The sequence below is a fragment of the Vigna unguiculata genome, chromosome 5 (assembly GCF_037176805.1).
Source record: "Vigna unguiculata cultivar grain cowpea cultivar isolate G323 ecotype 2 chromosome 5, ASM3717680v1, whole genome shotgun sequence".
Lineage (NCBI taxonomy): Eukaryota > Viridiplantae > Streptophyta > Magnoliopsida > Fabales > Fabaceae > Vigna > Vigna unguiculata.
Window position 1 is genome coordinate 20,672,546 of NC_140796.1, and position 22,801 is coordinate 20,695,346.

General features: G+C 30.5%; 1 protein-coding gene and 1 pseudogene across 1 annotated transcript; one reads left to right on the forward strand and one right to left on the reverse strand.

Moving 5' to 3' along the window:
• Positions 1 to 2,001: 2,001 nt before the first annotated feature.
• Positions 2,002 to 5,514, forward strand: LOC146886213 (uncharacterized). Its single transcript, XM_085673115.1, has one exon. It carries the CDS (start codon positions 2,335 to 2,337, stop codon positions 5,512 to 5,514), a length of 3,180 nt encoding a protein of 1,059 aa, XP_085529241.1. The 5' UTR covers positions 2,002 to 2,334.
• A 4,840-nt stretch (positions 5,515 to 10,354) lies between these two features.
• Positions 10,355 to 16,106, reverse strand: LOC114184464 (uncharacterized; annotated as a pseudogene).
• Positions 16,107 to 22,801: the final 6,695 nt, after the last annotated feature.

Sequence of the window (22,801 nt, forward strand, 5' to 3'; positions counted from 1 at the left end):
TATATATATATATATATATATATATATACTTTTTTTTTCCTATTATTATTTTTGTTTTATTTGTTATAATATTTCTTAAAACTACTCTTATTTTTTTAATGTTTAAACTATGTCTAGATATAATATAAAACATTAGTAAAAGTACATAATTTTCTAACTATTAAATTTAAAGTAAAATTAAAGTAAATAATAAAATGTATTAAAAATATAGGGTTGTTACAACATGTACATTATTTTACTAATATATATTAATATTTTCTTAAATTTACTTTTACTTATTTTATATATATATATATATTTTTTTTGTATTCATACGGTATTCTTAATAATATTATATTTAATATTTTAAAATAAAAATATTTTTATAAAATTATTGACTTTATATATATAATACAATTTATTATATTTCTTAATTACTTATTTATAGTTGAAAATTTTAACTATATTTGTGATTTTTATTTTATTTCATTTTTAAATTATTAATTATGAATTGAAATTATTATTATTAGAATAATTAATAACTAATAATACATAAATTAGTTTTAATGTATAACAAAAAAATAGTTTTAATTAAGTTTTATTTTAATGAAATTATTATTAAACGCAAACTTATTATTTTCAATTTTATTATTTTTCTTAAAATTCAATTAAAATCATTATTATTTTATTTAATTATTTTTGTGGTTGAAATTTTAACTACATTTGTCATTTTTATTTTATTTTCTGTTTAAATTATGAATTGTTAGTTTAAATTTTTATTATGAGTATAATTAATTATTAGTAATATATTTGAAATTAGTTTTAAGCCAGTTTTATTTAAAATTAGTATTAAATACATACCTATTATTTCTAATTTTGTTATAACATTTTCTAAAATTTATTTAAAATTATTATTACAATTCATTATATTAATTAATTACTTCTTTTTTGTTAAAAATTTTAACTATATTTACATTTTTCATATTTTTCCTGCTTAAGTTATTAATTATTAATTGAAATGATTATTACTGATACTAGTTTAAACACAGGTGTTAGCTTTTTCCTACCAACTTTGATTATTTTTTGATATTAAAATGGTCTAGAATGATACTAATAGGTTGTTGTGGATTATGCAAAATTTTCCTTGCACATTTTATCTGTTGTTGAAAAGTGGTCTAGATCTCAGACCTGTTGGCCATATCTACACTAACACAAAAAAGGCCTTTAACGTCACTCCAATAACGTCTGCCTAAAAAAAGCCCAACGTTAAAAATGCGCGGTGGCATTTTTGTAAATAATGAGACATTTTTAACGTCTGCCCGCTCCACGTCAGACGTTACTTAACGTCTGTTCACTTAACGTCGGGCATAACACCCCCGACGTTAAGTTTTGCTTTATCTCTGCGCGAAACGCAGAAACCCTCGCGCTGTTCATCGTTTTCGCGAGAGTTCCCGCCGGCGACGCCATTTCCGACCCCCTCCAGGTGAGTTTCGAAAGGTTTTGGCCATCAAACTTGTTGGGGTCTAATTATGGGTTGATTTTACGCGTTTTGAACCGATTATTTTCTGTTTTCATCACCATTTGCAGCGTTTTGAGATTCGTCCCACTTGCTCTTCGTTCCCATTTGGCCAGCAGTGTGCGGAGACCCTAGACTTCCTCTCAAAGTTCGTCTTTCAATTAGAGGAGGTTAGTTTTTCATTGTATGTATATATTTGTTCATTGTATGTATAGAATTACTTGTATTAATTTATAAATGTCATTATAGTTTTAGTCTTAGACTATTTTTTTGTTAATTTTTTTGGCCTATTTTTATATTTTATTTAAAATTTTATAATAATATTTGTAAAATTAGTAAATAAAATTATATTTATTATTAGATATATGCATTTTAAATAATTCTCATTGCATTTTATTTTTGAATATTATTATTAGATATTATAGTATACAGTGAGCGAAACTTAGTTCCCGTTTGAGATTTAATACAAATGATTAAATTTTTAATCGTTTGTATTAAATCTTGAATTGTCCGATTGGACAGTTTGAAAAAATTATTTTTCATAATTTGCTACAATGTGTACATTGAGGTTTACGCATAAATTTCATAAAATTTCGATTGAGGCTAATTTGTGTTGTTCTCTGGATGCATACTTGATTGTGATCATGATTAATCACTTTCATTTCGTGTACTTCAGAGACCAATGCGAAATGCTGTCGAAATTTTGTGAAATTTATGATGTTTGACTTATTTGTACATGTGTTAGCAAATTATGAAAAATAATTTTTTCGAATGGGTAGGGCCTCACCTTGTGAGAGTTAAAAGTTTGAGATTGATTGAGTTTTTTACGAACATATAGTATGGATCGAAGCTGGATGAATGAGCGTCGCATAAGTGAAGAGTATGAAAAGGGGGTTTCTGAGTTTTTGCAATATGTTCAAGAACACGCAATCTCAAGTAACGGGACATATTTTTGTCCTTGTGTTCGTTGTTTTAATCAAATACGTCATGACTTAGGAACAATGTGTGATCATCTATTCATCTTTGGTATAATGAGAAGTTATACACTTTGGACTTGGCATGGAGAAGTATTAGACAAGCCTACAACGTCACGAGGAACAGATTATGTAGATGACTGGATGAATGATCATTTAGAAGATATGGTACGTGATGTTGGGGAGGAGAATTTTGGAAAAGTTCATTTATATGATTCTCTTAAGTCCGATTCAGAGGAACAATTGTACCCAGGATGCACTAACTTTACGCGATTGTCAGCAACTTTGAAATTATTCAGTTTAAAAGCAAGGCATGGATGGACGGATACAAGTTTCACAGAATTGTTGGAGTTGTTAAAGGAGATGCTTCCAGAAAATAACACGTTACCTATCCGTAATTACGAAGCGAAGAAAGTTTTATGTCCAATGGGTTTGGAATATCAAAAGATACATGCATGCCCAAATGATTGTGTTTTATACAGAGACGAGTTTGCTTCACTGAAGGCGTGTCCAACATGTGGTTTATCGCGGTTTAAAAAGAAAATTGATGGAAATAGTGGCGATGAAGACAAAGATGGTCCACCTGCTAAGGTGATGTGGTACCTTCCTATAATTCCTAGATTCAAACGACTATTTTCCATTAAAGAAGATGCAAAAAACCTGAAATGGCACGTTGATGGAAGAAAGTGTGATAATCTTCTTCGACACCCAGCTGATTCTCCACAATGGAAGAAGATTGATGAAACATATCCAGAATTTGGTGCTGAGCCAAGAAACTTAAGACTTGGACTTGCTACAGATGGTATGAATCCTTATGGGAACTTAAGTAGCAAACATAGTTCGTGGCCAGTTTTGCTGATGATTTACAATTTATCTCCTTTGTTGTGCATGAAGAGGAAATATATGATGTTGTCTATGATGATATCGGGTCCTAGACAACCTGGAAATGACATTGATGTGTACCTAAAGCCGTTGATCGATGATTTGAAACTATTATGGGAAGAAGGTGTCGATGTGTATGATTCATATTCTGAAGAATTGTTTTGTTTGCGTGCAATGTTGTTTTGCACCATAAATGATTTTCCAGCATATGGAAACTTGAGCGGTTACAGTGTTAAAGGTCATTTTGCATGTCCCATTTGTGAAAAAAACACGAGTTATATTCAATTGAAGCACGGTCAGAAAACTGTGTATACAAGACATCGAAAGTTTCTTCCTCGAAATCATCCTTATCGTAGAATGAAAAAAGCATTTAATGGAAGTCCTGAGGATGAAGTTGTAGCGAGACCCCGCAATGGTGAAGAAATATACAACCAAGTGGAAAACATTGACATTGTGTTTGGGAAACATCCAAAGAAAAAGACCACGAAAAAAAGCATTTGGAAGAAACGATCAATCTTCTTTAATCTTCCATATTGGTGTAAACTTGATGTACGACATTGTATAGACGTGATGCACGTTGAAAAAAATGTATGTGATAGCGTCATCGGGACTTTACTAAATGTAAAAGGAAAGACTAAAGATGGAGTTAAAGCACGACAAGATTTGGCTGAAATGGGCATCCGTTCTGAGTTACATGCACAATCAATTGGAAGACGAACCTACCTGCCTCCAGCTTGTCACACTCTTTCTAGAAAAGAGAAGCAAATTTTTTGTGAGTGTTTAAGAAGTGTGAAGGTTCCCCAAGGTTACTCTTCAAATATTAGTAGCCTTGTTTCTATGCAAGATTTAAAGTTAGTCGGTTTAAAGTCTCACGATTGTCATGTGTTGATGCAACAACTTTTACCATTAGCTTTTCGAGCCATCTTACCTACTTCTGTCAGAGGTATTCTAACACGTTTATGTATGTTCTTCAATGCCATATGCAAGAAAGTTATTGACCCTCGAGTGTTAGACGATTTGGAAAATGAGGCCATTAGACTATTGTGTCAATTGGAAATGTATTTTCCACCTTCATTTTTCGATATCATGGTTCATTTGATAGTTCATCTTGTGAGGGAAATTCGATTATGTGGGCCAGTTTTCTTGAGATGGATGTACCCAGTGGAAAGATACATGAAGATCTTAAAGGGATATGTCAAGAATCAGTATCGACCAGAAGCTTCTATTATAGAGCGGTACATTGCAGAAGAAGCCATTGAATTCTGCTCAAGTTATATGCCAAGTTGTGAACCAATTGGAGTTCCTAAGACTAGACATGAAGGTAAATGTGAAGGTAAGGGTGTGCGTGGAGTGAAGATTCAAAGTGTTAGTAGAAAATTAGTTGATCAAGCCCATTTGTACATCTTAAACAACACTGTAGAGGTCATTCCTTACATAACGCAACACATTGATGAAACGAAATCAGCACATCCACGAATGAGTGAAAAATGGGCACTTAATGAACATAACAAAACATTCTTATCATGGTTTAAGAAAAAGGTTTACGCGACTCCAAATGTTTCTGAAACTCTATTGAGGCTAGCTCGTGGACCGAACAATGATGTCATTACATATGGCGAGTACTACATAAACAATCATTGTTTTTATTCAAAGATGGAAGATGACAAAAGTAGAGTTCAAAATAGTGGGGTTACACTTCAAGCTGAATCTGTACATTTTGCCAGTTCTAAGGACAAGAATCCAGTTACAGCATCCATGAGTTACTTTGGAATAATACACGAAATATGGGAAGTTGATTATGTGACTTTTAGAGTGCCAGTTTTCAAGTGTAAATGGGTTGAGAGTAATTCGGGTGTTAGCACAGATGACTTTGGCTTTACTTTGGTGGATCTTAACAAGATGAGTGATACAAATGAACCATTTATTATGGCTAGTCAAGCAAGACAAATTTTTTATGTCATTGATCCAGCCAATCAGAAATTGTCAGTTGTATTGGAAGGAAGAAACATGCACGTAAATGATGATGAAGATTGTCTAGACATACTTGAGACAACGTCTTTCTCATCAAGAACCATTCAAGACAAAGTTGATGATGTAACTGATGACATCCATGCTATTCAAAGTGATCACAATGAAGGCATATGGGAGAACACAATTTCTTGATAGGTGTTTATTTAATAATATTGTCACATTTACTTTTTTTTATTTTTCTTCCTGTTTTAATATAATAGAGGTTAATTGAGTATATTTTCATTGTTAACATTTCCTAATGATATGTTTCAGGTATGACAAGCTCCGGATCAGACCAGGAGGGACCTGGTAGATCTGTGACTCGGTTGCCGGATGTCACAAACCGACGAGAGAGGATGTCGGTCCACATTGATCCTCGATCGGGTGAACCCAGTGGCCCTTGGGAAAAAAAGTACCGTAGCTACATAGGAATGTTGGCCAAAACGAAAGTTTCTATTGCAATTGCATGTTGGGATGACGTCGCGGAGGTCGAGAAGAACCTCCTATGGCAGGATCTTGTGGTATGTTTACTTAAACCAACTATAGTATTTTTTTATGTTACTGTTAACATAACATATTTTATGTTTTAAACAGCACAAATTTGAGATTACTCCGAACACTGAGCGAATTAGAAAGAAAGTCTTATCTCACATAGCCACCAGATGGAGGGACTTCAAGGCAAGGCTCACACGTTTATATGTGTTTGGAGATAGACAACATGACACTCCTTGTGAGAAGTACAAAATCTCGAAGGAGGAGTGGATGCAATTTCGTGCATGTAGAGAGTCTGGAGACTGGCAGGTTTGTTTGTTAAATTTGTTTATAGTGACACTAGTCATACATTTCTGTATTCAAACTATTAAATAATGTTATGTGTGACAGGAAAAAAGGACAGCAGCCCAACAAAGACAAAGGCTTAATGATACACCACATGTACTCTCTCGAGGTGGTTATGCATTATTGGAGAAAAAATTGAAAAAGTCGCGTGCACAGTCTCTGGGACTTGAGTCCCCTGACCTAGTGGATGCAATTCCTAGGTACGAGATGTGGAAGGCTGCTCGGACTAAGTCCGATGGGCAAATGACATCACAATCAGCTCAAATCATATCTCAAAAAATAGTAAGTACAAATCTTATTTGACTATCATAGTTCATATGTTTCTCCTTTTGATTAAACTTTCTTTTGTGGTGTAGGATGAATTAATTGAGCAAGAGACTCAGGGTTCGTTTGTTGGCCATGGTCGGGACGATATACTCACAACGGCAATTGGAAGGCCAGAGCACCCAGGACGTGTGCGTGGTGTTGGAGGTGCCATTGGTCTTCGAGATTACTTTGGTCCTCCACAAAGAAGTAATGAATCGTTGAGTCAAGAGGCCTTGAGGAAGATGGAGCAACAAATGGAGGAAAGATTCAACCAACGCATGGGAATTATGGAGCAACATTTTATGGAACAACTTCAACAGCAACAACAAATACAAAGAACACTTGAAGAAAAGCTTCAGTCCATGCAGCAACAGAACATGGAATTACCCACTCAAGCTCCAACAGGACAACGTGTGAGTACAAAAGGCTCATGCTCTGGTGTTGATCATACTGACTACACAAGTCAGTATGAGCTATTGGTTGATGAAGACCCCCCGCGCGTAGTGGCCATAGGACGACAACTTCAGGGTGGGGAGACTATCCATGGTGTTCCTCTATTGCCCCATCATGTGCGTGTGATGATTGATGAAGTTCGAGATCCCCATGCCCAAGTGCCTGTGCCAACTTCAGAAATCCAATTTGTTGGGGAAGCTTTAGGCACATTTATTGCTTGGCCTAAAGCATTGATCATGCCATACTTTAGCCCACCAAAGGTATTATGACATCATGTTTTTAGTAGTTCAATCTTACAATTTATAAAACTTTTAACGTCAAACCTTTCTAAATCTTTATTTCAATCCACTCGTCCTGAAAAACAGCCGGTCCGACGTCCACGTGTTATACGTGAAGATGATGAAATGGCGGAAGCAGAAGATGATCCTCTAGGAAAGCTGCTTTTGAAATTACACAAGTTGAAAAGAGGACCGGTAGAGCTAGAGTGGGAGTTAAGAGTATTTGGCCTCCATTGTCATGTCCCATTGTACATAAACCTGAATGATGCACTAGAGATCATTACAGGAGACAAGATGTTAAATATTTCAGTCATACAACTATGGTGCATGTAAGATTTTTTTTATTGTATTTCATATTTAAAGCAAGGAATTGGTACCTTTTAATATTATACCTAACTGTCTTCTTGTAGGTACATGGACAAAGTCATTGTGGACCAAGGTCGATCTTCCGTCTATGGATTCATTGAACCTCAAACAATTCAACCTTCGGGAAACTCACCTGACCAAATCAAACTTTATTTGCAAACATGGATGGTTGAGTCAAATAGAGAGATCTACTTTGCGCCATACATTGATTCGTAAGTGTTTTTGCTAATAATATTTTGTGAAGTATTATTAATTATTTTGGCTAAGTACTTGTGATTGATGGTAGGTATCATTGGCAACTTTGTCTCATCATTCCAAGACAATGCCTAGTTGTATGGTTTTGTTCATGCCATAGGAAGATTCCACCAGCTTTTAAAAACATGTTACAAGAGTAAGTATTATTTTTTTTTCAATCCTAACCTATGTATCTACTTAGTTATAAAAACTTATATATGTTTTATGTTTCCAAAATTTCATTAGAATTGTGGGTAAACCTAGAGGCCAACAACTTAAAGTCATATATCCAAAGGTTAGAACTCATTCATTTTAAAGTTATTAATTTCTGTATGTCAACTTATGACTTTGATGTGTTTATTTTATTTGTAATGTTCAGTGTAACAAGCAAGAAGATTCATGGGAATGTGGATATTATGTCATGTCTTGGATAAGAACAATCATTCGAGCTGCAGTTAAAGATGAATGGATAGAGGTAATTATATATATCTTTCACATATTATAAATCATATCAAACTTTAAAGAATGATATTCATACATAATGAAATTGTATTACTTTTTCAGCGATTCAAGAATCCATCACCTCTACCAGATGACATTATCCACACACTAAGACAGGAATGAGCAGCATATCTATTGGAGAGATGGAGTTGATACCACATGAATTAGAACTCGTTTTAAAAACTTTATTGTACAAGAATTTCATGTAGAAACTTTTAGTTTGTTGTTATTTATATTAGTTTAGAATATATGTTGAAACTTTAGTTCTATTATATATAACTGTAACTCTAAAATTGTGCTGAAAGTTTTATGAAATTGTTCTGGGAATTTTCTGATTTTCAGGTGTGTGGATATTGTAAAAACAGTCAAATTTTTTTAAAAAAATGGTGCAGTTTGACGTCTGGTGTGCCCTGACAGACGTAATTTAACGTCGGACTGTACCAAGGCCGACGTAATTTAACGTCTGACTGTTGCAGGGCCGACGTTATTTAACGTCTGACAGTCTCTGACAGACGTTAAATTGCTCAGTTTTTTCCCTCTTTCTGGTGCAAAAATTGACGTCTACTATTACTGGCCCCGACGTTGGATAACGTCGGACTCCAAAAAGGACCGACGTCAAGTGACGTCTGCTATTTTGCCGACGTTATTTTGACGTCACCCGATACGACGTCGGTGTTTGGACAGACGTCAAAGGTCGAAAATGTCGGACATTAAAAGGCTTTTTTGTGTTAGTGCTAAATGTGCATTTTCTCTTGTGATCCTCCTTTCTACCCTTTAAAAATGTTCTTCATGGAAGCATGTGACTTTTCTTCTTCGCAATTTTAGGTGAAAAAGGAAACATTGTTAACCTGGGATGAGTTGCGGCAGTTCCAGAATCATTCATCTCAGATGGCAGCCTTGGATTTTATGCTTTCAGTAGCCATCAACACATTTGTTCCTACCTATAATAGGAACATGGCAAAATTAGTGGAAGGTCATCGCAGGTATCAAGTTAATGATTCTTGATATTTGATTCCGATAAGGTATGATAAAACTAGCTGGTATAATATATTAAAATATTACCTTTAAGTAAAAAAATGTTAACAACATAGGTGTATAAGTATTTTCTCCTTACTTAATTCATTTCTATTAGTGCTTTATGTAAAATTAAGGACAAGTGGAAACAATATTAAAAAACAAAAACTGTACTGAAGTAATTTTTATTACATATTTTATACCAATGTTTAATAAATTGCTTTTTATATAAGTTTTTGGAAGTGGAAAAATCTTAAAATATATAATTTAATAAGAGAACTTGAAAAAATGTTATTATGTTAATCATTATTAAAAAAATAAGATATTTTATCATTTATTTTGATGACATTCATTATTTTAGTTAATATCTTTTGCCTTATAATTTAAATAAAACAATTGATATGTTGAAATTGTTTATTCTGGTGCTGGTTCCGGTGTAGGGTTGATGACGGTGAAAGCCACCAAGTCCAAAAGTCAAATGATATGTTGCATAATAATTATTTGTTTAAGATGTTATTATCTTTTAGTTTTATCAATGAAATGAAACGTTTTTATTAAATTTCTCATTATACTCTTGTTACCGTTTTGCAGATTATTATAGCAGTGGACTTTAGACACTAGAAAGAACTTGGGATAGAAGCCTTTGGTTGTTGTGATTTTCTTGCTCCTATCGGCATAGGGAAGATATTGGAATCTCTTTGGATGGTCTGTTCACAGTGAGATGTGTAGAATATTTAGTATTTTTTAGAATGTATGAATAAATTTTAAAGTTGTAGGATTATATATATATATATATATATATATATATATATATATATATATATATATATATATATATATATATAGAGAGAGAGAGAGAGAGAGAGTGGCGGATCTTGACCAACATTGTTGGGGGAGCCCAAATAATACATCCAAAATTTATACAATAAAAATGAATTCATAACTTAGTATAACGATAACTAAAAAAGAAATCACAAATATCTAAAAGATTGCCCTTCGTTCCTTCAGAACTCATCAATAATTGAATCAGAACTAAAATTTTCAGCTATTTCTTTTTTAATGTAAATAATCATATTGTCGGCAAGAAATTCATCTTCCATTTTATTCCGCAATCTTGTTTTGATAATCTTCATTGCAGAAAATAATCTTTCTGTTGTAGTTGTAGAAATATGAAGAGTTAAAATAAGACGAATTAAACGATCAATCAAGTAGAATGTCCTTGACTTTCCTGTTCTTGCCAAAGATTGACATAATTCAAGCATGGTTGATAAATTCTTCAAATCTGGATGGTTAGGAGCATCAATAAGAAAATGTTGAAGTTGAAATTTTAAACTAATCTTCTCTTGCTCACTAAAATCTAAAGGATAATATTTGTTCACAAGAGTGCATATATCCTCAATGTTAAAAGCTTTATAAGCATCCTTAGGAACTAAAGCATTGCTTAGAGTTAAAAGTTCCATTGTTTGCTCACTAAACCTGTCATTTAATTCTTGCAACTGCTTGTCCACTGTAACAAGAAATATATTCACCCTAAAATGATGTTCCACAGTGACATGATCTTTTTGATGTCGAGAACGGCCATGACGTGCAACATAAGTAGAATTAAAATCAGGAATATCAATGTCATGTTGTTCACAAAAGAATACCACACCTTTCAATAGATTTTGCCAACCATCATCCCTCAACTTTTGAATCAAAATTTTAGTAGAACAAACCAATTGCATAGCATTCAATATATTCTGAGATTGTTTCTGCAAAGCTTGGCAAAGACCGTCAGTAATTCCCATAATCTCTTTCATCATGTGTAAAATTAATATGAACTCAAATGAAGACAACATATTCAATGCAGCATCAGCATCACCCCTTTGAGAATAAGTTGATCCATCAACAATAATTTTTCAAAGAACCAAACAAGATGCATTATATAGCTTCATCATACTACAAATGGAATAAAAATGCGAGCTCCAATGAGTATCACCAACTCGTTTTAAAGTGCCAATTTGATTTTTTCCTTTACCAGCTTCAAGTTCACCCATTTCTAACAATTGAGTTATTCCATCTAATTCAATAGCTTGTAACTCATCATGACGTTTACTAGAGGAACACACAACATTTACAATAAAAGCCAAATTTGAAAAAAATTGATGAACTGGAATGACCTCGCTTGAAGCAGCCACCAAAGCAAGTTGTAGTCTATGAGCAAAACAATGCACATAATAAGCATAAGGATTATCATTGAGAAATAATGCTTGCAACCCATTCCATTCTCCCCTCATATTACTAGCACCATCATACCCTTGACCGTGGATATTGGAAACATCAAGATTATGCCTAGAGAGAACGACACTCAATTCTTTTTTTAGAGTGACGGTTGTTGTATCCTTAACATGCACAATATCAAAAAATCGTTCTTTTATATTACCATCCTTATCTACGAATCTCAAAACAATAGCCATTTGCTCTTTCTTAGATTCATCACGTGCTTCATCAACAATTATGCAAAATTTAGAATCTCCAATTTCTTCTCGAATGTGACTTCTTACTTTTCTAGAGAAAATGTGCAAGATTTCTTTCTGAATATGATGAGAAGTATACTTAGCATTATAAGGAGCATTTTCTAACACAACTTGTGCCACTTTATCATTATATGATGCTAGAAGTTTAATCATTTCAAGAAAGTTACCTCTATTACTTGACTCTGGTGTTTCCTCGTGGCCTCTAAATGCACAAGCTTGAAATGCTAGCCAACGAATTGTGTCAATAGAGGTTTTGAGCCGTAAACGATTCTTGCAGACTTGTTTTGAACTTTGAATATTTATAATGTTATTAATGTGCATAGATTGATTCAACAAGTCTTCACAAGCTTTCATTGCACTGTTATGCGGTGAGTAAGGACTATCTCCGATGTGGTTGAGAAATGCACATCTTTTTCCCGCATTAACCTTTCTCCATGATCTAAAACCTTGTTTAGTAAACACATCTGATCCAAAACGACCATATGGCTTTGAACTAAATAGATAACATGCCAAACAATAAGCTCTATCATTAGTCGGGGAATACTCTAGCCAAGAAGGAAACATTTTAAACTAACTAGATTGAAATCTCCTTGGATGTTTTTCCTTAGAATAAGGATAGTTTTCAAGTTGCATTTGATATGGACACCATTTTAAATAAGCTCTTCGAATCTCATCTCTTTGACTCATTGGATATTCCCATATTTGAAGACGTTTTCCGGGATCACGTTCCAAAGAATTAATATGAAACTCCTCACCTATAATTTTTTGAACGTTAAAACGGGGCTCCTCTGATTGAACAATTGGAACATTAGTATCATGCTTCAGAATATCTGGAAGAGTTGAATTTGTCTTGTTTTCATCTTCACGGGTAGCTTCCCTTTTATCACTTTTAAAAAATGAATCTATTCTTTTATTCTTCATCAATATACCTATTTAAAAAAAATACTAAGAAATGATTTATCATAATCTAATAAAAAATTGAGAGACATAAATACCAAAATAAAATTCGATGATAATCAAACCACACTTAAAATTCAATTATAAAAAACACACAGTACAATCATTTTTTCTTCTATGTTGATAAAATAAAAAATTAATATAAAAGAGGCTCATTAAATAAATTATTAAACTAATATTTCACTATCAAGTGAGACAAAAGAGAATTACCTTCTTTATTTCTTCGAGGATGGAAGAGAACAATTGAGAGATGCAAGCAAAAATAATTGATCTTTATCTCTTCAGAAACAAAAGAAAATAGGTAAGAATGGAAGATGAGAACAATTTGTAAGAAATTCAAGGCATAAACATATAAAAGTGGCTCATTAAATAAATTATTGAATTAATATTTCACTATCAAATGAGACAATAGAGAATTACCTTCTTTATTTCTTCGAGGATGGAAGAGAACAGTTGAGAGATGAAAGCAAAAATAATTGATCTTTTTCTCTTTAGAAACAAAAGAAAATAGGTAAGAATGGAAGATGAGAACAATTTGTAAGAAATTCAAGGCATAAACATATAAAAGTGACTCATTAAATAAATTATTGAATTAATATTTCACTATCAAATGAGACGAAAGAATTACCTTCTTCTTTTCTTCATCGATGATGGAAGAGAATAAAGGAGAAATAAGAGAAAAAATAATAGATCTTTTTCTTTTCAGAAATAAAAGAAAACAAATGAGAATGAAATATGAGAAAAATTTATGAAAAACACAATTTATAATGAAAACAAATAATATAAAATATCTTGATAAATCTTTTTAATCTTTATTTTTTATTATATTTGATTTTATATTTTATTATTTATTAATATTAATTATTATGTTTATAAAAGAAATAAAATATTTATTTAATATTTATAACAAAATAAAATCAAAATACTAATATCTGTAATAAAAAAAATCAAAATATCTATGGTAAAAAAAATTTTAAAATTTTTGGGGGTGCTAAGGCACCCCTGCATCCATAATACTCCGCATATATATATATATATATATATATATATATATATATATATATAATTTGATAGAGTAAGTCACTTTTGGATAATGTTTATTGGATAAAGTAAGTCAATGAAATTTTTTTATTTGAGAATTGTATATTGTTATATTCGGCTAATACTAATATGAATAGAGAAAAATTGAAAGAATTTAAAAATTTTAAAAAAATCACTTATTATGATAGGTATTTAGTGACCTGCCATAGTAAGTTGACTTGCAATCTTTTGTAAGTTAGAGTTACTATGACAGGTTTTTGTGGTATCATAGAAAGAGCGCACTTTTTATGACTCCCGCAACTATGATGTCAGAATACCTGTCATAATAAGTCCTTTTTACCTGTCATAAAATGTGTTTTCTGCCCCAGTGATATATGATATTATAGTAGTAGTTGATGATATTGTAATGTTATTAAGTTAATAAACAAAATAAAATTATATTTATAAAAAATAAAGTAAAATGTACGGAGAAAATATGAAAAAATAATTGTTGATAAATGGAAAAAAAAGGAGATAAGTAAATAGTTTTATAAGAACTTGTAAAAGTAACAGTTAATTTTTAAAAATTTAACAAATAATTACATTGTAAAGGGTAAAGTTAGAATTATATAATAAAAAACAAAATTGGAATTATGAAATGTGGACACAAAAGAGTGAATCCTCTTTATATATAGTTATAGATAACTATTATAATTAAAAATTAGTTAGTTTCATCTATAATAGGAAATTAGTTTTAATTTAGTTTTTCTAAGTAGTAAAGCTTAAAGCCTATATCCTTACTAAACATTTTAGTTGTAGTTTTTCAACTTTAAATTAGTTTTTTAGTTAACTATTTTATTCTAACTATATTTTCAATTTTTATTTTTTTTCTTATTTATATTATTAATTATTAATTCAAATAATTATTCTAATTATTATTTGTATAATGAATAATTAGAAATATATAAACTAATAATATAATAAATCTATAATTTTTAAAATTTTACGTCCGAAATTAATGTATGATGAAATCTATTCTAAGTTAATATCTAGTATAATCTAGGAAGGGTTCATGAAAAAAAGCCTAATTATTAATTGAAATTATTATTATTATTAGTATAAATAATAATTAATAAGACATAAATTAAAAAATATAATAAATTTATAATGTACAGAATCTATATCATGCAGGTGAAAGTAATAATCTATACATGTGGGTGAAAGTGCAATTATATTGGATGAAATGATTTATCATTGAAGTATAGGATAAATGTTATTTGAAATTTTAAATTTTAAAACACCGACCTTTTAATTTTAAAAATATATAATTAAAATTAATATAATTAATGTTTATGTTTCCACTAATATATAAACAGGTAAATAGTATGTGCAATAAAAAATATAATGTTTAGAATAATATTTTTTTTTTTGTGAATTACTTAACATGACTATTTAAAATACTTTTATTTAACAATAAAAGAAACCAAGATGTACAGAATTGAAATAATTCTAAAATAAAACCTCCTAGATTAAAAAAAAATAACTAAAATAAAACATGCTAGATTAAAAAAACCCTGCACATTAATCTAGACTAAGCGAAATCATAGCGAAAAAGAAAAAAAACTTATCTTCTGCTACCATGATAATGTGTCGTTCTTAATCTTTCTTTATGAAGATTTGAATGTTTCTTCACATCATAAGTTGGACTCTTAGCAGGTCTATATTCTGGAAATAATCTTCCAGATTTATATCTCACACCACACGCATTGCACAAACTTTTTGGTCCCAAAGGACCGGTTCTCCATTGAGGAGTGTCTGTCGATTCACAATGACTACATTTTCTTCCTTCATCTTTGACCTCATTGGCACACACCATTTTCTTTCTGAATTTTGTTCTGCACTTTCTAAATTTTATTGATTTATTATCCAACTTTAACAGATACTGCAAGCAGCCATGATTGATTTGCATATTCGACCTTCTTTTCTCAGTCTCGTCATCCTCATTGTCATCTTCAATATTGTCATGTTGTTGTGATTCCTTCTTTTGGGATTCTGAAGAGTTAGAAATCATGAAATCAATGGAAATAGGATCCGTGCTGCTCCACAAAGAGAACCAATAATCTAAATTTTGCAGTGAATCATGTGGAACACAAAGTGGTTGTTCTAGGTACTCCAAATTATCGAAAGAAGAGAGATCTTTGTCAATGTTGAAAATTTGATGGTCTTTCTCGTTGCATTCATTGTTGGGATGAGCTACAGTCATGGTGGAACAATGCTCTTATTAAAGAGTGAAACTTTGAGTTACAATGAACTTGCACACTAAGGAATTTTACGTTTGATTGATTTATATATATATAGACCTTTTGAAAAAAATAAAATACATTACCTTAATTTGAATTATTTTGAAAAAATGCAAATATGTTTGTTTTTGTTTTTTTTGGTAAGATTTTCCAATACGTTGTACGTTATAATAAAACTTATTCACTTCCTCATCTGGGATAAACATGAACTTTAGTATTTAGGATTTATTCGCGTGTTCCTATTAAACCGGATTATGAATAAATATTCTGGACTTTAATGTTTTAAACTATGTTTACATATACTAAACCAATAGTGACAAATTATTATTCAACAAATATATTAAATATTGTCATTGTTTATAGTTTTTTTTTTATCAAATTCTAAATTGAAGAATATATAATTATAAATGGTGTGTGTGGTGGAATGGATTGAATTGGTTTTGATTATGTGATTTAATTAATTTGGTTTAATTTTTAGTTAAATTATGTCTTTAGTAGGGATGGCAACGGGGCAGGGCGGGGACGGGTTTCACTATCCCATATCCATCCCTGTAAAAAAATTTCATCCTCATCCACATATCCAAACCTAACGGGTATCAAAGTTTTATCCCATCTTCATCCCCACCAGGTAACGGGTATAATCTCGTACCCATACCCGTACCTATTTTCTTACTACTTCAATATAATTTTAATTAATTTTTATAAAATAATAAAATATTACGATAAAGGAAACATAATATTATCAAATATTTAATACTAGGAGGATGGTTATTTCTCCGATACCAAATACTTTGAAATAAATTATAATTGTTTACATTTTAGATTGGAATACCAAATAAAATTTCATAACAACTAAAACATTATTAAATTTGCAAACTACAAACATTAATGAATTTAAAATATTTTTAAAAAATTTAAAGGAAAACAAATATTCAAATTAAAATATATTTTAAATGTTTGTTTACTTCAATTTTTTAAATTCTAATGAATCTCTTTTTTTATACACTAATAAAAATGATAATACATAATTTAATCAAAATGACGCAAATAACAAATAATAAACATAATAAAAAGATTAACATGGATATTGTATCTTTTGAACTCCAGTATATGTTGGATGGTGATAAAAAAATATTCATGGCAATTACATTAAATTTTAATATTGTAGTAAATAAAAGTTATTTATGCAATTATAGTGAAAAATTACAGTATAATTGATATAATGAGTTAGAAAACAAAAAATAATTAGATAAAATATACTGAAATAGTATTCTACATGATGAAAATAAAAAACAAATAAAAATATTAAAAAATTAACAAATGTATGTTTTAGAAACAATTTGAGAAACTATTGAAAGAAATCGCACAGAGGAAAATGAATGTATAATTAAGGGTATGATAAGATGAAAAATACCTTAGACATTTAAGAACACCTTTCAAATATCAACATATATATACTCAATGGTTGAGAAATAATTGTTTTAGATAAGCAAAAGAGTTCTTCAAATGAAACAAAAATTAATAAAAATAAGTAAAGAATTTTTTTTTTTATATTACCTAGTAAATGAAAGGTTTATGCTATTAAACACTTAAATTGAGAGTATTAAACATACTCATGTGAAAGGAAAATATACAATAAATAAAAATATTAAAAATAATAAAAATATTCAAATTTGAGACATAAAATTTGTTTAATTCACATACATCATTTTAACAAAATTACATAAATGTTATGATAAGATGAAAAATATATTGGAGATCAAATATTTAGAATAAAAAAATTGAAAAAGAAAATATATATATATATATACATATACATATATATATATACATATACATATATATATATATATGTATATATATATATATATACATATATATATATATATATATATATATGTATGTATACATAAGGTTACTTAATTAATTGTGAATATGGAGATATGGCGGGGACGGGTATTATGGCGGGGATATGTACATCCCCATACCCAATTGAAAAAGTCGGGGATTCCCCATACCCATACCCATACCCAGTAAATGCGGAGATTCCCCGTCAAAACAGGGACAGGTTCGGACAATACCCACGGGGACGGGTTTATTTGTCATCTATAGTCTTTAGTCTCTATTTTCGTAGCAAAATATCTATTTGGTCCCTCTGTTTTTTTTATCTTAATTTGGTTCCTATTTTCGAAAATTCAATGCAATTAAGTCATTTCCGTTAGCGGTGCAGTAACAACGTTAAAGGGGTGTCATTGTCAGTTCCTAAATTTTTCTATTTATTTTTTGATTTTTTTGATTTTTTTAATTTTAAAAAAAAAATTAAAAATTTGTCATGTGTCAAGCTGACGTTGTGCCACGTGACAGTGACAGTGTGATGTGACAGTGATAGTGTCACGTGTCACTATTATGCCAAGTGTCATTTCCTTATGCTCAATTTGGTCCATGTATTTTAATTTTTGTCACAATTTAGTCCAATTTTTTGTAAAGATTTAGCAATTTTATCTCTCTCCAAATTGAAATGAAATTTAATTTCTATATAAAATGCATACAATTATTTCTATCAAAATTGATATTTCAAGTAAATATTTTTAACAAGATTAAGTTTATTTAAATTTATATTTTACATTGAACTTTATTTAAAATTGTTTTAATGTTGTTAATAGAAAATAGTGCTTATAGAAAAAAAAATCATAAATTATATTGATATTTTATTACATCATACTTTAATATTCTTTTTTATTTGAATTTATATTTCAAATAATTGTATATTTTTAAAATGTGTTAAGTTCAATAATTTCTATACAAATGTTTGAGTTGGTGTAAAAATAACAATTATATAAATTTTAAAAATAATTTTAACTAGTTAATGCAACAATAAAAAATAAATAAATTTGAAATTTGAAAACAATTTTAAGTAAAGTTGAATGTGAAACACAAATTTAAATAAACTTAGTTTTGTTGAAAATATATAATAAAAATATCAAATTTAATAAAAATATTTGGATGACATTTATATAAAAATTAATTTTTGTTTCAATTTGGAGAGGGACAAAATTGCACAACTTTTACAAAAATTAAGAATTAATTGAGACAAAAATTAAAATACAAGGATCAAATTGAGAATCAGAAAATGACATATGGCATAATAGTGTCATGTGGTACTGCCACTACCACATCACATTGTCACTTTCACATGGCACGACGTCAGCTTGACATGTGCACGTGGCAATTAAAAAAAATTAAAAAAAAACCAGAAAATTCAGTAACTAACATGTGACACCCCTTTAACGTTGTTATTATAGCACTAACGGAAAACACTTGCTTGCATCAAATTTTCCAAAACAAGGACCAAATTGAGATAACAAAAATATAAGAACCAAATCGATATTTTGCCACGAAGGATCAACGATATAATTTAACTTTAATTTTTAAATTGAATTCAACTCCACTTGAAAAAAGGAAAGAAGTCAAATTCAATGTCGCCCAATCCAATTATTTGGATTAAACCAGATTAATTTTCAGTATTGGAAAAAGAGTCAATAAATATTAAAAAAATTGATAAAATTGCAAATTAATCTAATGTGAATTATCACATTCACTAAAAAAAATATTGGTTTTAAGAGAGGTTTATCATTAGAGGTTATAATAATCTCTACTAATAAATACAATAATGGAGGTTCTCCAAACCCTTAGTAAATGTAAGAGATTTTTGTAGAAACCCTTGGTAAATTTTGGGATTTTTTAGTATTCTGGAGTAAATGTAAGAGATTTTTGTAGAAACCCTTATTTTAACATTTTTTTACTCACATTGACACTGCTGACGTGTCAATGTTTTTTGATTAAAAAATTTTCTAGTTTTTTAATGAAAGCTCAGACGTGTGGTGGGTGGCTTCTTTTGGGTTCAGAGACATTACCCTTAAGGCTTACAATTGGAAATTTGTTAAGCATAAGTTCACGAAAGGTTTCGCTCTTGCAATACATCATTCAAAGTTGAAATCTTTGTGCAAGAGGAAGCATTGAAACAAACATAGCATAGTAGCACATCGACTTTGGCGTTGGTGGAGGAGTTGCTCAAAGAAACCCAGAATTTAAATTATTGTGCAATTGTGTCCGCTTTGGCGTTCTTCCATTCCGTGGTTGGTATATTTTTAGATTTGGTTGTCAATTTTGGGTATTTGTTGTTGTAATGTTTTTGGGTGTGGTGCATGTTGTTTATGAACAATTAGGGTTGATGTTATTTGTGTGATTTGTGAAACTTAATTTGTTCCTTTTGAATAGTAGATTATTGGTAGTAAAGCACTTAACGATGGACAATTTAGTAAGGACATGAAGGTATGTTTGGCTTTTGGTTTGAAATTCCTTTTACATTTTGTAGGATCTAAGAAAATTTTTGTTTATACAGATGTCTTTTTGACATTCATGCAAAGCGAAATATGTTGGAGTTGTTTGATAGATTAAATGTGAAACAAAGAGAGTATATTGTAGGCATACCGTTTTGGGGTTCATGACGTTAAACGATTCGATGAAGATAAGTCGGAACCTATTATCTCAGTTATGTTATAATGGGTTGAAAGGAGGGGTGGTTTTGTTATTGGTAGGGAAGTAGTTGAATTTAATTTTTTACATGTTTGTTTGAGGTTGGGTCTCAGGGTATTGGGGGGAAAAATTGATTTAAGTGACGAGGATGTAGACAGTGAATGTAGGAAGTTATTTTCTAGTGGGAAAATTGATGTTAAATTGATATATGACTTTCTTTTGAAATATGATAACGATAGTGGTAGTATAGAAATATTTAGTAGCCTTTATAGCTTGTTAGGCACATTTGAGTTTTGTTGCCAAAAAGAAATGGGATTGTCTTCCCCTTAATTTTTAAGTTAGTGGATGACTTAGAAAGTATATGTAAATATAATTGGGGTACATTAGTGTACGACTATTTGGTTGGTAACTTATGCAATGCGTCAAGGGCTTTGAAGAATGAATCACATACAAGTCACTTCCATGTTGTTGGATGTGTGTTATGCTGCAGGTAAAGCTTCATTGTATGATTTTGATGTTAACTATCTTGTTTGAAGTTGTATAGTGTGGTGTGCTATTTGTTTTTTAACGTTACAATTATAGCCGAAGGTTTAGTTGTGGGATAACAAAGTTTCCACGATTGTTGCATTGGATGGATATTAAAGTGTGTGACAATGTAATTAACAACAACTTTGATAAGGAAGTGGTTAACATGATGAAATTTAAATAGGTATGTTAAATTGTGGTTTATGTTTTGCTTGTTAAGTTGTGTTTTTTGTTGGCAGGATGTTGTTGATGTTGTGGTGTCCAATGAAGAACTTGATTATCATGTTGTCAAAGAAGCATTCCAAAGTTTTGCCATTTCATACAAGAAATCAATTATTAAAGAGAATGAACAGCTAGAGCATCTTGTAGACAATCAAGAACGTGAGATTGGTTGATCTCGAAGATTTTTTGTCTAATATAGAAGCTTTGGTTGCAAAAACGACAGAAGAACAGTCGAGGGATGATGATGATGATGATGTTGGTGTTGATTACACCGTTAATGACCCTCCGTATGATGCAAGAGTTGATGGTGTTACGGTTGATGATGATGATGGTGGACAATATAGCAATATGTATGACCGTACGAAGGCACAACCTCGAATGTGCTTTAAGAGGCATTCAATAAGAACTCCATTTGCCGGTTATGGGAAGAAAAGGAAGCCAAAATTGCTTACAATGGGTTAAAGTTCTTTTAAATTTAATGGCAGGAAAGTCATAGGTAGTTGTTGTTAATGTTTTTGCATTAGTCAAACTTGATGGTGATCCATATTTTGTTGTGTGTCCTTGAATTAATTGTCTCCTTCAATGCATTTGACAATATTTATATATGTTGTGCGCAATTTGTAAGGTAGATCCCCACATATATTGAGTTTGGTCCCCACTTATTAGTGATAGTTGGCAGCAATGAAATTTGTGGAGAAGACTGATGCACTCAAAGTACAATTAATTCATGTGCCTTGAAATGTGTAGAAGGCGTTAAGTAGCAATGTTGTGTACTTAAACATGTATTACTAGTTATATATGAAGAACTTGTTCAAAATATGTTTGTCAAGTCCACCAAAATTTTCATAGTGCTCCTCAGTTGTGGATTGCAGGGGAAGGCACCAAAATTTATTTTATTTATGAATTGAACATCCAAATTAAATGAAAATTAAACAATGCATTCTTTTCAAGTCCTACATGAACATTGAGTAACGCTTGATGTTTTAGAAATTTACAATTTGAAATGATATTCTATGATATAAAAATGTATCCCAACTTCCCTCATTATTTATCTATGGTAGTTATTATTTGAAATTTCAGGAAGAAAAATAAAAAGTAAAGTGTACTTAATTTGTGTGAGTTTGGTAGTTTAGATAAGAACATGATGTTGTTCATAAACTACATTGTAACTCCCTGGTTATTTTGCGTTCAGTCCATAATTAATTTATGGATACAAATTATCCAAAGATAATGACAATATCCAACAAATCATATGTAGGACCAACAAAATGAAATGACATGGTACAACAGTAAATTGTTTGGGAATATTATGTTCCAAGTAGTGTTTAAAAGCTTTGTTGCAAATACTCACTTATTCACTCATAAACTCCATAGT